Genomic DNA, 14,812 nt, shown 5'->3' with positions numbered 1-14,812 from the left:
ATAGTATTTTAAGGCAAAAAAAAAATTTTAAAAAATGAAGTGGATATTTTTTTAAACCTTAGTACTTTTCTAGGTTAAATTTTTATTTAAAATAAGCTCCTATCTTCTCTTAGTGAGATTATTTTTTATGTTTTACTTGCTTAATCATTCATTCTTTTCATGTATATACTCCTAATTAAAATTAATTTCTTTTTTTTGTGACAAAAATGCAGATCTAGCTGAGAATTGGGTCCAGGAACAAGTTGACTGAGAAGCCAGCTGATCACTTCATTACCAGGCTAGCTTTTTGCTTGTGTTATGATAACTGTAGCTACTTGGGTATATCGTAGGGTGTATATTAAATAATTCACATTTATGGTTCTACTAAACTTAATGGAATTTTTGCATGACCAGTTTGCTTAAATAATACTAATAATTTAATATAAAGCTTCATTAATAAAAAAAACTTCATTAATATTGTTGAAAATTTATAAATTGATTTTCCTTATTTTCTTGTTTTTCCCTTAAAGGTTTTTTTATTAAAAAAAAAAAAAAATACTGGTAATTTATACTTTACTTTTATTAACTCTTCTTATATTAAGCAGATGCCAAAAATGATTATAAATGGTAATGATAAATGACATACGCGTATGTACTTTCCATGCAAGACATGCAGTTATTTTATGAACTAATGAAAAAAAATTAAATGTAATTACAGTTATACTGATACCATGTGATGTAAAAAACTTTTTTGTTTTTGTTATTGACATTATTCAAATCTGGGTTACGTTAGTCACTTCCATTCATGCCAATAATTTACTCCTACACTTACATGTATGAAAACTATGGTATCTTGGATCAGCATCTTTTGAATGAAAATCTTCATCATGTATTGATTCAGGTACTTCTTGTAAATTGCTACTTATTTCAGAACCTTCCAAATTATTTTCAACAAATTGTTTATTATTATTATTGTTATTATTTGTACATCTAAGATTTCTACTGCCCGGATAACAAAGGGGTCTAAGATTTGTTGGAATATTATCAGAAGAATCACCTGTTGCTGGAAGTTCTAAATTTGGATCTGCAGTTTTTACTCCAATCTCATTGCATCTAGGATCTGTACTTCCAGGAGGACACTGTAATCTAGATGATACTGGTGGAAGGTAGGTCGGAGGGAATTTAGTAGATGATTCTGGGTAAGGTTTAGGACACAGAGGATTGGGAGAACCTGGATAACAAGATGATGGTCTGGGTGTTGTAGTTAACTGTGAACAACGTGGATCAGTCGAACCAGGGTAGCACTTTGGTTGTGTGGGAATTAATAGAGAAGGTGGTGATGTGTAATAGGGACGTTCAGCAGTAGGAATGTTACCTGAGGGTTCACCTCCAGGACATCTAGGATCAGGAGAACCTGGATAACAAATTGGATCAGGATATATTACCTGTGGGCATCTCGGGTCTTTTGAACCAGGAGGACATCCAGGTGGAAGAATTATCTGAGGACACCGAGGATCAGTAGACCCAGGGAAACATAATGGAGGAACAATAGGCTTGGATGTAGTACCATTACAGTAGCATACAAAAGGAGTTTGTATGGGTGGTGTAGGGCGTGTAACTATAGTTGGTGGGGGAGAAGGTGTAGTAAATGGAGGGCGTGGACACCTAGGATCTGTGGAACCAGGGAAACAGTTTGGTGGTGCTTCTGTAGGTGGTTTAGGACATCTAGGGTCTGGAGAACCTGGGTAACAGACTGGAGGTCTTGGAGTGGATGGAGTTGTTGGTGGAGGTCTTGGACACCTTGGATCGTTTGATCCAGGGTAACATGCTGGAGGTGGTTGTGTAGGCGGAACTGTTGGTGTAGGTCTTGGACATCTAGGATCTGTTGATCCTGGATAACAGATTGGAGGTCTTGGAGTGGATGGGGTTGTTGGTGGAGGTCTCGGACACCTTGGATCATTTGATCCAGGGTAACATGCTGGAGGTGGTTGTGTAGGCGGAACTGTTGGTGTAGGTCTTGGACATCTAGGATCTGTTGATCCTGGATAACAGATTGGAGGTCTTGGAGTGGATGGGGTTGTTGGTGGAGGTCTCGGACACCTTGGATCATTTGATCCAGGGTAACATGCTGGAGGTGGTTGTGTAGGCGGAACTGTTGGTGTAGGTCTTGGACATCTAGGATCTGTTGATCCTGGATAACAGATTGGAGGTCTTGGAGTGGATGGGGTTGTTGGTGGAGGTCTCGGACACCTTGGATCATTTGATCCAGGGTAACATGCTGGAGGTGGTTGTGTAGGCGGAACTGTTGGTGTAGGTCTTGGACATCTAGGATCTGTTGATCCTGGGTAACAGACAGGAGGTCTTGGAGTGGATGGGGTTGTTGGTGGAGGTCTTGGACACCTTGGATCATTTGATCCAGGATAACATGCTGGAGGTGGTTGGGTAGGCGGAACTGTTGGTGTAGGTCTTGGACATCTAGGATCTGTTGATCCTGGATAACAGACTGGTGGTCTTGGAGTGGATGGGGATGTTGGTGGAGGTCTTGGACACCTTGGATCATTTGATCCAGGGTAACATGCTGGAGGTGGTTGGGTAGGCGGAACTGTTGGTGTAGGTCTTGGGCATCTAGGATCTGTTGATCCTGCATAACAGATTGGAGGTCTTGGAGTGGATGGGGTTGTTGGTGGAGGTCTTGGACACCTTGGATCATTTGATCCAGGGTAACATGCTGGAGGTGGTTGTGTAGGCGGAACTGTTGGTGTAGGTCTTGGACATCTAGGATCTGTTGATCCTGGGTAACAGACAGGAGGTCTTGGAGTGGATGGGGTTGTTGGTGGAGGTCTTGGACACCTTGGATCATTTGATCCAGGGTAACATGCTGGAGGTGGTTGTGTAGGCGGAACTGTTGGTGTAGGTCCTAGGCATATAGGATTTGTTGAACCTGGGTAACATACTGGAGGTCTTGGGGTGGATGGGGTTGTGGGTGGAGGTCTTGGGCACCTTGGATCAGTTGAGCCTGGGTAACATGATGGAGGTGGTTGTGTAGGTGGAAAGGTTGGTGTAGGTCTTGGACATCTAGGATCTGTTGAACCTGGGTAACATACTGGAGGTGGTTGGGTAGGCGGAACTGTTGGTGTAGGTCTTGGACATCTAGGATCTGTTGATCCTGGATAACAGACTGGTGGTCTTGGAGTGGATGGGGATGTTGGTGGAGGTCTTGGACACCTTGGATCATTTGATCCAGGGTAACATGCTGGAGGTGGTTGTGTAGGCGGAACTGTTGGTGTAGGTCTTGGACATCTAGGATCTGTTGATCCTGGATAACAGACTGGTGGTCTTGGAGTGGATGGGGATGTTGGTGGAGGTCTTGGACACCTTGGATCATTTGATCCAGGGTAACATGCTGGAGGTGGTTGTGTAGGCGGAACTGTTGGTGTAGGTCCTAGGCATATAGGATTTGTTGAACCTGGGTAACATACTGGAGGTCTTGGGGTGGATGGGGTTGTTGGTGGAGGTCTTGGGCACCTTGGATCATTTGATCCAGGGTAACATGATGGAGGTGGTTGTGTAGGCGGAACTGTTGGTGTAGGTCTTGGGCATCTAGGATCTGTTGATCCTGGATAACAGTTTGGAGGTCTTGGAGTGGATGGGGTTGTTGGTGGAGGTCTTGGACACCTTGGATCATTTGATCCAGGGTAACAAATAGGTGGTGGAGTAGGTGTTGGTTGGGTAGTACTGGGATATTGTGGTGTAGTTCCAGGGGGTAAATATGTTGGAGGAGGTCGGGTGGGAGGACTTGGGCATCTAGGATCTGTTGAACCTGGATAACAGATTGGAGGTCTTGGTATGGATGGGGTTGTTGGTGGAGGTCTTGGGCACCTTGGATCATTTGATCCAGGGTAACATGATGGAGGTGGTTGTGTTGGTGGAACGGTTGGTGTAGGTCTTGGACATCTAGGATCTGTTGAACCTGGATAACAGACTGGAGGTCTTGGGGTGGTTGGGGTTGTGGGTGGAGGTCTCGGACACCTTGGATCAGTTGAGCCTGGGTAACATGATGGAGGTGGTTGTGTAGGCGGAACTGTTGGTGTAGGTCCTAGGCATATAGGATTTGTTGAACCTGGGTAACATACTGGAGGTCTTGGGGTGGATGGGGTTGTGGGTGGAGGTCTTGGGCACCTTGGATCAGTTGAGCCTGGGTAACATGATGGAGGTGGTTGTGTAGGTGGAAAGGTTGGTGTAGGTCTTGGACATCTAGGATCTGTTGAACCTGGGTAACATACTGGAGGTCTTGGTATGGATGGGGTTGTTGGTGGAGGTCTTGGGCACCTTGGATCATTTGATCCAGGGTAACATGATGGAGGTGGTTGTGTAGGCGGAACTGTTGGTGTAGGTCTTGGACATCTAGGATCTGTTGAACCTGGATAACAGACTGGAGGTCTTGGAGTGGTTGGGGTTGTTGGTGGAGGTCTCGGACACCTTGGATCAGTTGAGCCTGGGTAACATGATGAAGGTGGTTGTGTAGGCGGAACTGTTGGTGTAGGTCCTAGGCATATAGGATTTGTTGAACCTGGGTAACATACTGGAGGTCTTGGGGTAGATGGGGTTGTGGGTGGAGGTCTTGGACACCTTGGATCAGTTGAGCCTGGGTAACATGATGGAGGTGGTTGTGTAGGTGGAACGGTTGGTGTAGGTCTTGGACATCTAGGATCTGTTGAACCTGGATAACAGACTGGAGGTCTTGGAGTAGATGGGGTTGTTGGTGGAGGTCTTGGGCACCTTGGATCAGTTGAGCCTGGGTAACATGATGGAGGTGGTTGTGTAGGCGGAACTGTTGGTGTAGGTCTTGGGCATCTAGGATCTGTTGAACCTGGGTAACATACTGGAGGTCTTGGGGTGGATGGAGTTGTTGGTGGAGGTCTTGGGCACCTTGGATCAGTTGAGCCTGGGTAACATGATGGAGGTGGTTGTGTAGGTGGAATGGTTGGTGTAGGTCTTGGACATCTTGGATCAGTAGAACCTGTAACATACACCAACAAAGAAGTTGTGAATAAATATAATAATATTATACTTAAAATATAATCTGTAATAATTTTGTAAATAATTATGTATATTAATTAATGTTATATTCAGCAATGATGTAAATATCTATTATGCTGGTTTTGCTAATTGTGTATTTTTCTAAATTTAATTAGTATTTCTATATATGTAAGCTACTGTACTTATACGTATAGTATCAGTTTGAACCATATATACCAATCAAATTTGTATTAGTGTGTTTTATATTCATATGCTTATTTTTTTTATTCTTATTTCTAACAATATTGCTAACCTTTTTTAAGATATGTTGGTTACTTAATAGCAATATTATTATATTATTTAATGTAATTTTCATACATAAAAAGGATGTATAAAATCTCTGTTTATCTAATTAATATTATTAAAAATTCATACTCAGAAAAACATTATTAAGGAAATATGTTAATTTAATTTTCAATAAATTTGTCATATCTTTTATATGCATGATTAGTTTATTAAACACTACAATGGAACCTTAATTAGATTCTTTATGTGTAGATTGTAGTATTACATTACACAAAGCATATGACTGCTCTTTTGTTTAAAAAATTAAATGGTTTTTAGGGATAAATGATATGCTAATAAATAATGATGTTCAGGAACAAAATTCTTCTTAACCATACACAATTTTTATAATTCTAGTACCCAACAGAGTTGTGGAAAACCAGTTTTGATAAAGTTAGTAAGTTTCAGTGGATAAATTTACGAACTGAAATTGCCTGCTCTGGTTTAGAAGAAGTGCACAAGTTGTTAATGAAGTTATAAAAGATTCCATAAATATTGATGACCTATTTGATGAACGTATATTGTTGAACCAGGTAATTCAATACAATAGGGTAGTTTGTGGTTCAAGTTCTAAAAAAGTACCACATATTATTGAAGAGAACTGGAAAGCAATTTTTAAGGTGTTTCAAAAAACTGATATTTCATGTTGCAATATTTCTAAAATAGTTGAATTTGGGATGTCTTTGCCAGGGACATCTGCTCCAGTTGAGAGAGTTTTTGCAATTATGAGTAACATTTGGTCTGCAGAAAGGGGTAGACTTTCAGTATCAGTAGATACTGAATGTTTAACAGTAGTTAAACATCTGCTAAATGTTAAAATTAATTCAGAACTTTCTTGTTGTGAATTTTATGATGTAATGAAAACAAACAAACCATGTCTGAAAAAAAGTCATGTTTAGTGAAAAATACAACTGAATAAATAAAGTTTAATGTTTTATTAAACTGTAAGACTTTTAAGTAATTTAAAAAATATGAGGATGGTAATAGGGTAATAAGTGATTAGGGAGTAATGAACTCCTGCCAACTTTGCATTCCTAATAAGTGACCATTTTTTTATTAAAAAAATTTCAATAAAATTCAAACTGAAATTGCATAAATATAAATAATGCACTTGTTTTATTTTAAAACATCAACATATTGGTTATGTCCATTAACATTTCTTAAAAGTAACTAATTGCAATGTATTAAATAGAATAAGAGCGTTTCATTATCATATATGAGACAGAATTTAGCACTCAGATTTTTTTTGTTGTAAATCTTTAAACATTCATGTTAATTAGATAAAATATAATTAAATAAGAAAAAATAAAACTAACCTGGATAACAAACTGGAGGTCTTGGTGTTGATGGTGGTGGCTTTGGACACCTTGGATCAGTTGAGCCAGGGAAACATTGCAATGGCTCTGAAGGTGGCAAATATGTTGGCCCAGGAGTAGTGGTGCTAGGTGGTCTTGGACATCGTGGATCATTAGATCCTGGATAACACGCAGGTGGTCTTGGAGTAGAGGGTGGTATAGGTCTTGGGCATCTAGGATCATTAGATCCTGGGTAACAAACCTGAGTAGGTTGTGTCGGGGGAACAGTTGGTGTTGTTTGTGGGCATCTAGGATCATTAGAACCTGGATAACAGATTGGTGGTCTAGGAGTTGATGGTGTTGTAGGTGGAGGTCTTGGGCATCTTGGATCAGTTGAACCAGGGAAACAATTAGGTGGTGGTTGTGTAGGGGGTTTAGGACATCTTGGATCTGTAGAGCCTGGATAACAGGAAGGAGGGGGTTGTGTAGGTGGAACAGTGGGAGTTGGTTTTGGGCATCTTGGATCTGTTGATCCAGGGTAACAAATTGGTGGTCGTGGAGTGGTAGGTGTTGGTGGTGGCTTTGGACACCTAGGGTCATTTGATCCTGGATAACAAACTGGAGGAGGTTGAGTTGAAGGAACTGTTGGTGTAGGCTTTGGACATCTAGGATCTGTTGATCCCTGGTAACAGACAGGAGGTTGTGAGGGGGTTGGTGTAGTAGGTGGAGGTCTAGGACATCTGGGGTCTGTAGATCCTGGGTAACATACTGGAGGAGGTTGAGTTGGTGTTGGTGTTGGACATCTAGGATCAGTGGAGCCTGGATAACATACTGGTGGTCTTGTAGTGGGTGTAGTAGGTGGAGGTCTAGGACATCTGGGGTCTGTAGATCCTTGATAACATACTGGTGGTCTTGGAGTAGATGGTGTGGTTGGAGGTGGCCTTGGACATCTTGGATCATTGGATCCAGGAAAACATGTTGGTGGTGGTTGTGTGGGTGTTGGTTTTGGACATCTTGGGTCTGTTGAACCTGAAACAAAAATAAAACATTCTTAGTTTCCAATAATTAAGCGCTAAATTTAACAATTATTGAGATGAGATAAAATAATATAAAATTCAGAATATAAATATATATATATATTCACCATTATACTGAAGTGTTTAACTTCATATTTAATATTAACTTTCATACATTAACTTCATGTCTTTTAAAATATTTACTTATTCATTCCTGATATAATATTTCTATAGATACCTAGTCCCAACTAATGCTTTATCTCTATTATAAATACATTTTTGTAGCATAGTAACTACACCCAGCCTGATGAATTTGAAACCAAGACCCTTCTGAAAATCGAAGTTGCTTTCACTCTTTCACAGAGTTCAGCAGTACATAATGAAACATGAATATAATATTATTTTATCACAATTATAAACAAAAATACTAAAAGAGGTACAGAATATAATAATAAAGACAATTTCTATTATTTTACTCTGTTTTATAAGTTTGGATAAGAGGGTTTTGCTAGTATTTTTATGGGTAGACACACTTCCTGTTCTGCACTTCCCTTTTATACTTTTTTCTGATATGTTTCATTAATTATGAGGATTTTATTTATTTTTTTCTATAATATGCAGTACGAGGTTACAGAGACAAACCTTTTGATGGAATTATTAGATAAACAGACTCTATTTTGGAAATGACATCATGAATTGAATTGTAAACAGAGAATGAGAAATCAGCATGATGACTGTTAATCCATGCTAACCTCTTCAACACATAAATGTTTAATTTAAGTGAGAATGAATAACGGAAAGTAGTGTACTCAACCTACCAATCATTTTTAGCTCTAAGTAAGGCAAAGCGATGGATTTCAATAATCATAATTTTACATACATAATGAACGGAAAGATTATGATAAATATGAATGAGATACTTGCTAGACTTTATTTGAAACACAAAGGATCAAAAACATCAGACTCATAGTCTGTGCCTGGGAATAGAAACATGCTATAATAAAAATAAAAGACAGAGTCTTAGTTCGAATGAATAAATGAATGAATGTACCTAGGTAGTATCATCATACTGATGGAAAAAACAAAGGTATAAAATCAAGAATCATATAAACAAAAATTGCTTTTAATAAGAAGAAGATAGTATTCTGTTCCAAAATTATTTGCTAGAAAAAAATTTTTTAAATATGTGTGCAGAATACAGCATCCGTATACAAAAGTTGGATTATTTGAGAACCAGAAAAAAGAAAAATGATAAAATATCAAATGAAGAAATGCATGTAAGTGTAAATTGTTCTGGGAAACATTAATAAAAGAAGAGACATGTAAATTGGTCAGATTTTAAGATACAATGGATTCCAAAATGCATTATCAAAAGAAAGAAAGAACCATAGAGAAAGAAGCAGACTGGAATACATAAAACAAATTATGAACAGTGTTAATTACTCAAGTTATTAAGAACTTAAGATTAGAGCACAGGACAGAAGACTTTGTATGTATAATTTATACATATAAATACATATAATAAATTACTTGAATTCAAGTTAATGGAACTTATTCCAAACAGACTTAATGAACAAGAGTAAAATCATGCTTTTATTTCCATTCTAACATTTTTTTTTGTTGAAATTTTATAATTATTAAATTAAAATGCATTACCTTATAAGTGGATATTGTGTACTTTTTTTATACATCTCATATAAAAAAATTAGTTTGTAAATTTGCCAAAAATCGAATTAAAAATTTGAGGATATTTCATTGTTATTATGGTTACTACAGAAAGAATATTTAAATCTGTAGTACGTGATATAAATAAAATTAATGAAGTGATTAAATTTATTTTAGCTGTAAATATTATTCAGATCAAGTAATCTGCACAAATAAATAAATAAAAATATATATTTATTTTATATTTAGCTGTTCTCTGTGGCAGAATGGTAACATCTTGGCCTTTCATCAGGGGATTCCAGATTTAAATTTTGATCAGGCATGGTGCTTTACGTACAATATAAAATTCCATTTTCCATAATTCTCACATACAAAATTTACTAAGCATTTGTAATGAATAATTAATCCATCAAACAAAAAAAGATCTTTTATTCTGTAATTGGCACACAACACATTATGCAGATTATGCCATTCCTGGTGAGAGCTACATAATTTTAATTCACAAATAAAAAAAATTAACTGCCCCAACATTTGTCAGGATGGGTCAAGAGAAATCTTGGATCAAAACATCACGGAATATAAATTCATTATAAGAAAAAAAGTAGATGTGATTAAACCACGTATTAATTATCTAAAATATAAATATATGAAGACTCCAAATATAAAAAAATTACTTCAAAATAATTCTCTATTCAGAAAGTTTAATAAAAATTATTTGAGTACATCCTTTTGTACATATTGAACAGGATGAAAAATCTCAGTTTTAAAAAAAAAAATTTTTTTTAAATTAGTATTTAAAAATTCATTGGTAGCACAGTATTGTATCTGTAAAAGAAAATATTAATTGCATTTTAAATAAATTAGTTGCAAGATTTTTTACATGGTTCAGTAATTTATATAAAAAATGACAAAGTATATTAAGGTTTTTTCTTATAAGTCGAAATATTATGAAGTTTTTTGAAAACAGTTCTGTTGTCTAAACCCACCAGGTAGGTCTAGTGGTGTACTTATCATCACAAATCAGCTGATTTCAAAGATGAGAATTCTAAGTTTCAAATCCTTGTAAAGGCAATTACTTTTAAACAGACTTGAATACTAGATCACGGATACCAGTTTTTTTGGTAGTTGGGTTTTAATTAACCAGACATCTCAACAATGATTAACCTAAGTTTGTACTAGACTACACACTTCATTTTCATTCATACATATGACACTCATTCATCATCTTAAGTAATACCTTATGGTACTTCCAGAGGCTAAACAGAAAAAAGAGTTCTGTTGTCTAGTTTAACAGAGGTGGATATTTTTTATTTTAAGAATTCGTGACTTTTTTTTGACAAAAATTACACAACCACAAACAAACGGTTAAGTTGACATTTTTAATTTTCTAAATATCGATTTACATGATCTATGCTAATGGACACCAAATAATCATCTAACAACCTATTTTTATATCTTGAAAATAATAGTAACATAGATGGCACAATTGCAAACACGAGTACTAAAAAAAATCTTATACTTTAATGTATAAATTTTACTTAATATTAACAAAAGTGCTGCTATCTATAGCATCTTTGATAAGCAAACTCTGTTTGCATATTGATCAAGCTGAACTTATGTACGTGTTTATATATATAATATTTTTCTAAAATCTACAATTTATTATTATTTTCTTTTGTGATTTCAATTATTTCCAAATTAGTTTTTTTAAGTCAGTAATAGAATGTTTATTTACTATTAGATGGTTGGCAACATTAGAAAACCCCAATTTATTGTTTATATAATATCTATATTGTTGTGCAAATATTAGTTTAAATGATGTTAGTTTTCCCAATATAAATTTTATCACAATAATTACATTTTGTTTTATAATACCATACAAACAATTAAAATCATTATAATTATGGTTTTTTAAATGTTTTATTACATGGTTGTTGGGCTTATATTTTTTATCATAATAAAAATTAATTTAATTTTCAATAATGTTATTAATATATGAGTATTTTATATAGGTATTATCAGTGCTGTGTATATTATTTATAAGTTCCAGTGTTGTTATGTCTGTAGATTTAAAATTTTGTTTTTTATTAATATTATCAATTGATGCTTTATATCCATTTTTACTGCAATACTCTTAATAATATTTATTTCTGCCACTAATTATTCCCTGTTGTTTTGTATATAATGTATCACATTATACACAAAGAAGGAAAAATTACATGTGAATTAATGCATTACATCATTGGTTTTTTTGTTTATGTGTGTATGTGTATATATATACACTTATATATATGTATATATATATATATATATATATGTGTGTGTGAGTGTGTGTGTGTGTGTGTGTGTGTGTGTGTGTGTGTGTGTGTTTACTCTGAATTCATACCAACTGGCAAGAGTTTTATAACATAAAAACAAAATATTTTAATAAAAAATTGAAAGTACATGTAATACTAACCTGGATAGCAAACAGGTGGCCTTGGTGATGGAGTAGTTGATGGTAGCTGAGGACATCTAGGGTCAGTTGAACCAGGGTAACATTGTAGAGATGTAGATGGAGGAAGATAAGTAGGGCCAGGAGTGGTAGTACTTGGTGGTCTTGGACATCTAGGGTCATTTGAACCAGGATAACAAACAGGTGGTCTTGGAGTTGAAGGTGGTGTTGGTGAAGGACATCTTGGGTCTGCTGATCCTGGGTAACAGACAGGTGGTCTTGTTGGAGCAGGAGTTGTTGGTGGTGGTCTAGGACATCGGGGATCTGTAGATCCAGGATAACAGATTGGTGGTTGTTGAGTGGTTGATATTGGTGGTGGCCTTGGGCACCGTGGATCATTTGATCCTGGATAACAGATTGGTGGGGGTTGACTTGTTGAGGGTGGAATAGTAGGAGTAGGTTGTGGACATCTCGGATCTGGAGAACCAGGATAACAAGCTGGAGGTTTTGGTGTTGGTGGTATAGTAGATGGTGGTGGCCTGGGGCATCTGGTATCTGTGGATCCTGGATAGCAGACTGGGGGTGAAGGTGTTGGTGTTGTTGGTGGAGGTCTTGGACACCGAGGATCAGTTGAGCCAGGATAACAAACAGGTGGTCTTGTTGGGGCAGGAGTTGTTGGAGGTGGTCTAGGACATCTTGGATCATTTGATCCAGGGTAACAAATTGGGGTAGATTGTGTTGGAGGAGCAGTCGGGGTTGTTTGTGGACATCTAGGATCAGTTGAACCTGGATAACAAACTGGTGGCCTGGGGGTTGATGGTGTTGATGGAGGTCTTGGACACCTGGGGTCAGTTGAACCAGGGAAACAATTAGGTGGTGGTTGTGTAGGAGGTTTGGGACATCTAGGATCTGGAGAACCAGGATAACAAGCTGGAGGTCTTGGTGTTGTTGGTGTAGTAGGTGTTGGTGGCCTGGGGCATCTTGGATCTGTGGATCCTGGGTAACAGACTGGGGGTGAAGGTGTTGGTGTTGTTGGTGGAGGTCTTGGACACCGAGGATCAGTTGAGCCAGGATAACAAACAGGTGGTCTTGTTGGGGCAGGAGTTGTTGGAGGTGGTCTAGGACATCTTGGATCATTTGATCCAGGGTAACAAATTGGGGTAGATTGCGTTGGAGGAGCAGTCGGGGTTGTTTGTGGACATCTAGGATCAGTTGAACCTGGATAACAAACTGGTGGCCTGGGGGTTGATGGTGTTGATGGAGGTCTTGGACACCTGGGGTCAGTTGAACCAGGGAAACAATTAGGTGGTGGTTGTGTAGGAGGTTTGGGACATCTAGGATCTGGAGAACCAGGATAACAAGCTGGAGGTCTTGGTGTTGTTGGTGTAGTAGGTGTTGGTGGCCTGGGGCATCTTGGATCTGTGGATCCTGGGTAACAGACTGGGGGTGAAGGTGTTGGTGTTGTTGGTGGAGGTCTTGGACACCGAGGATCAGTTGAGCCAGGATAACAAACAGGTGGTCTTGTTGGGGCAGGAGTTGTTGGAGGTGGTCTAGGACATCTTGGATCATTTGATCCAGGGTAACAAATTGGGGTAGATTGTGTTGGAGGAGCAGTCGGGGTTGTTTGTGGACATCTAGGATCAGTTGAACCTGGATAACAAACTGGTGGCCTGGGGGTTGATGGTGTTGATGGAGGTCTTGGACACCTGGGGTCAGTTGAACCAGGGAAACAATTAGGTGGTGGTTGTGTAGGGGGTTTGGGACATCTAGGATCTGGAGAACCAGGATAACAAGCTGGAGGTCTTGGTGTTGGTGGTGTAGTAGGTGTTGGTGGCCTGGGGCATCTGGGATCTGTAGATCCTGGATAACATACAGGTGGTCTTGTTGGAGGAGAAGTTACTGGAGGTGGTCCAAGGCATCTTGGATCAGTTGAACCAGGATAACATATTGGTTGTGAAACTGTTGGTGGTATTGTTGGCGTAGGTCTGACTGGTATTGTAGTCACTGGTATTTCTTGACATCCTCCTTGACATTGCCCACTGCATAACTGAAATAAAATTAATAAATATATATAGTTATATATTAAACTGAATAAAAACATTTTAATTCTTATAATAAAAGAAGCCATCTAGGAATCATTTTTCCTTAGGTAATATATATTAAATTATTATGCCAATTGACAAGTTAGCTGTTTGGCGAACTAATCTTATTCATCATGAGTCTGACTGACAACTCTACCACAATATTTTCTTCTGAAGAATAGATGATTACAGAATTTTTTGTATATTCAATATTGCTGTCTTTTTGTTCATTTATTATGCAATATGTACTCTTATGTTCTGTAACAATAATATTAAATATACTATTATAATTTTAAAATAATAATAATAATAATAATAATAAAAAAGAAACAGAACATAAAAGTATACATGATTTGATTAATAGATACCATTTTCATAATTTTTAAAACTGTCTTGTGTGATACAATATGTTCCTTTATTGTAATGAAATAACAATTAGTGTTAGCAAGCTATCCATCAATTTTATAAAAAAAATTCTGCATGTTACATTAACAAATTTTTCATTAACAATTTAAAGAAATAAAGATATTTTTATTTAAAATAATTTTGGTAGCCTGTTGTATATAATAATGATGAAGACGTAATCTAATTGAATAAATTCCATAAAAACATCTACACTACAACATAAACAAAACAAGTTCTGCTGCCTCATCTGGATAAACAGAATGCTTATTCGTATTATCATTAAATGAATTTACTTATTCATTAATTATTTACAACTAACACTTATATTATAAATAAATTAAGTGTTCTAAAAGTAAATTCAGTTGTAAAAGTCCATGAATGATTTTTTTTTAGAAAACTTATTCTAATACTTTTCACACACCTCTATATTACAAGTGAGATAGACTTGTTGTTTGTCTGGAAACTTGAAAGCAGTCACATTATTATGAGATATAATTGTGGCTCCAGAACTTCCACCCTGTGTGGTCTGCTGCCAGTAATGAATAAGTTTCTTTTTCCTAAAACACAGTGTAA

General features: G+C 37.0%; 1 protein-coding gene across 3 annotated transcripts in view; it reads right to left on the bottom strand.

The window, feature by feature from the left end:
- Positions 1-14,812, bottom strand: part of LOC142332003 (uncharacterized) — a 369,173-nt gene that overhangs the window by 2,441 nt on the left and 351,920 nt on the right. For all 3 annotated transcript variants that reach the window (XM_075378058.1, XM_075378059.1, XM_075378060.1), the window contains 4 exons: positions 14,661-14,796; positions 11,778-13,800; positions 6,660-7,667; positions 1,037-4,999 (listed from right to left, as the gene is read on the bottom strand). In XM_075378058.1, coding sequence (XP_075234173.1) covers positions 1,037-4,999; positions 6,660-7,667; positions 11,778-13,800; positions 14,661-14,796 — 7,130 coding nt within the window. The remainder of the gene's footprint in view (positions 1-1,036; positions 5,000-6,659; positions 7,668-11,777; positions 13,801-14,660; positions 14,797-14,812) is intronic.

The sequence above is a fragment of the Lycorma delicatula genome, chromosome 11 (genome assembly GCF_047948215.1).
Source record: "Lycorma delicatula isolate Av1 chromosome 11, ASM4794821v1, whole genome shotgun sequence".
NCBI lineage: Eukaryota > Metazoa > Arthropoda > Insecta > Hemiptera > Fulgoridae > Lycorma > Lycorma delicatula.
The sequence above is the reverse complement of the archived record's forward strand: the minus strand, read 5'-3'. Positions and strand labels throughout refer to the sequence as shown.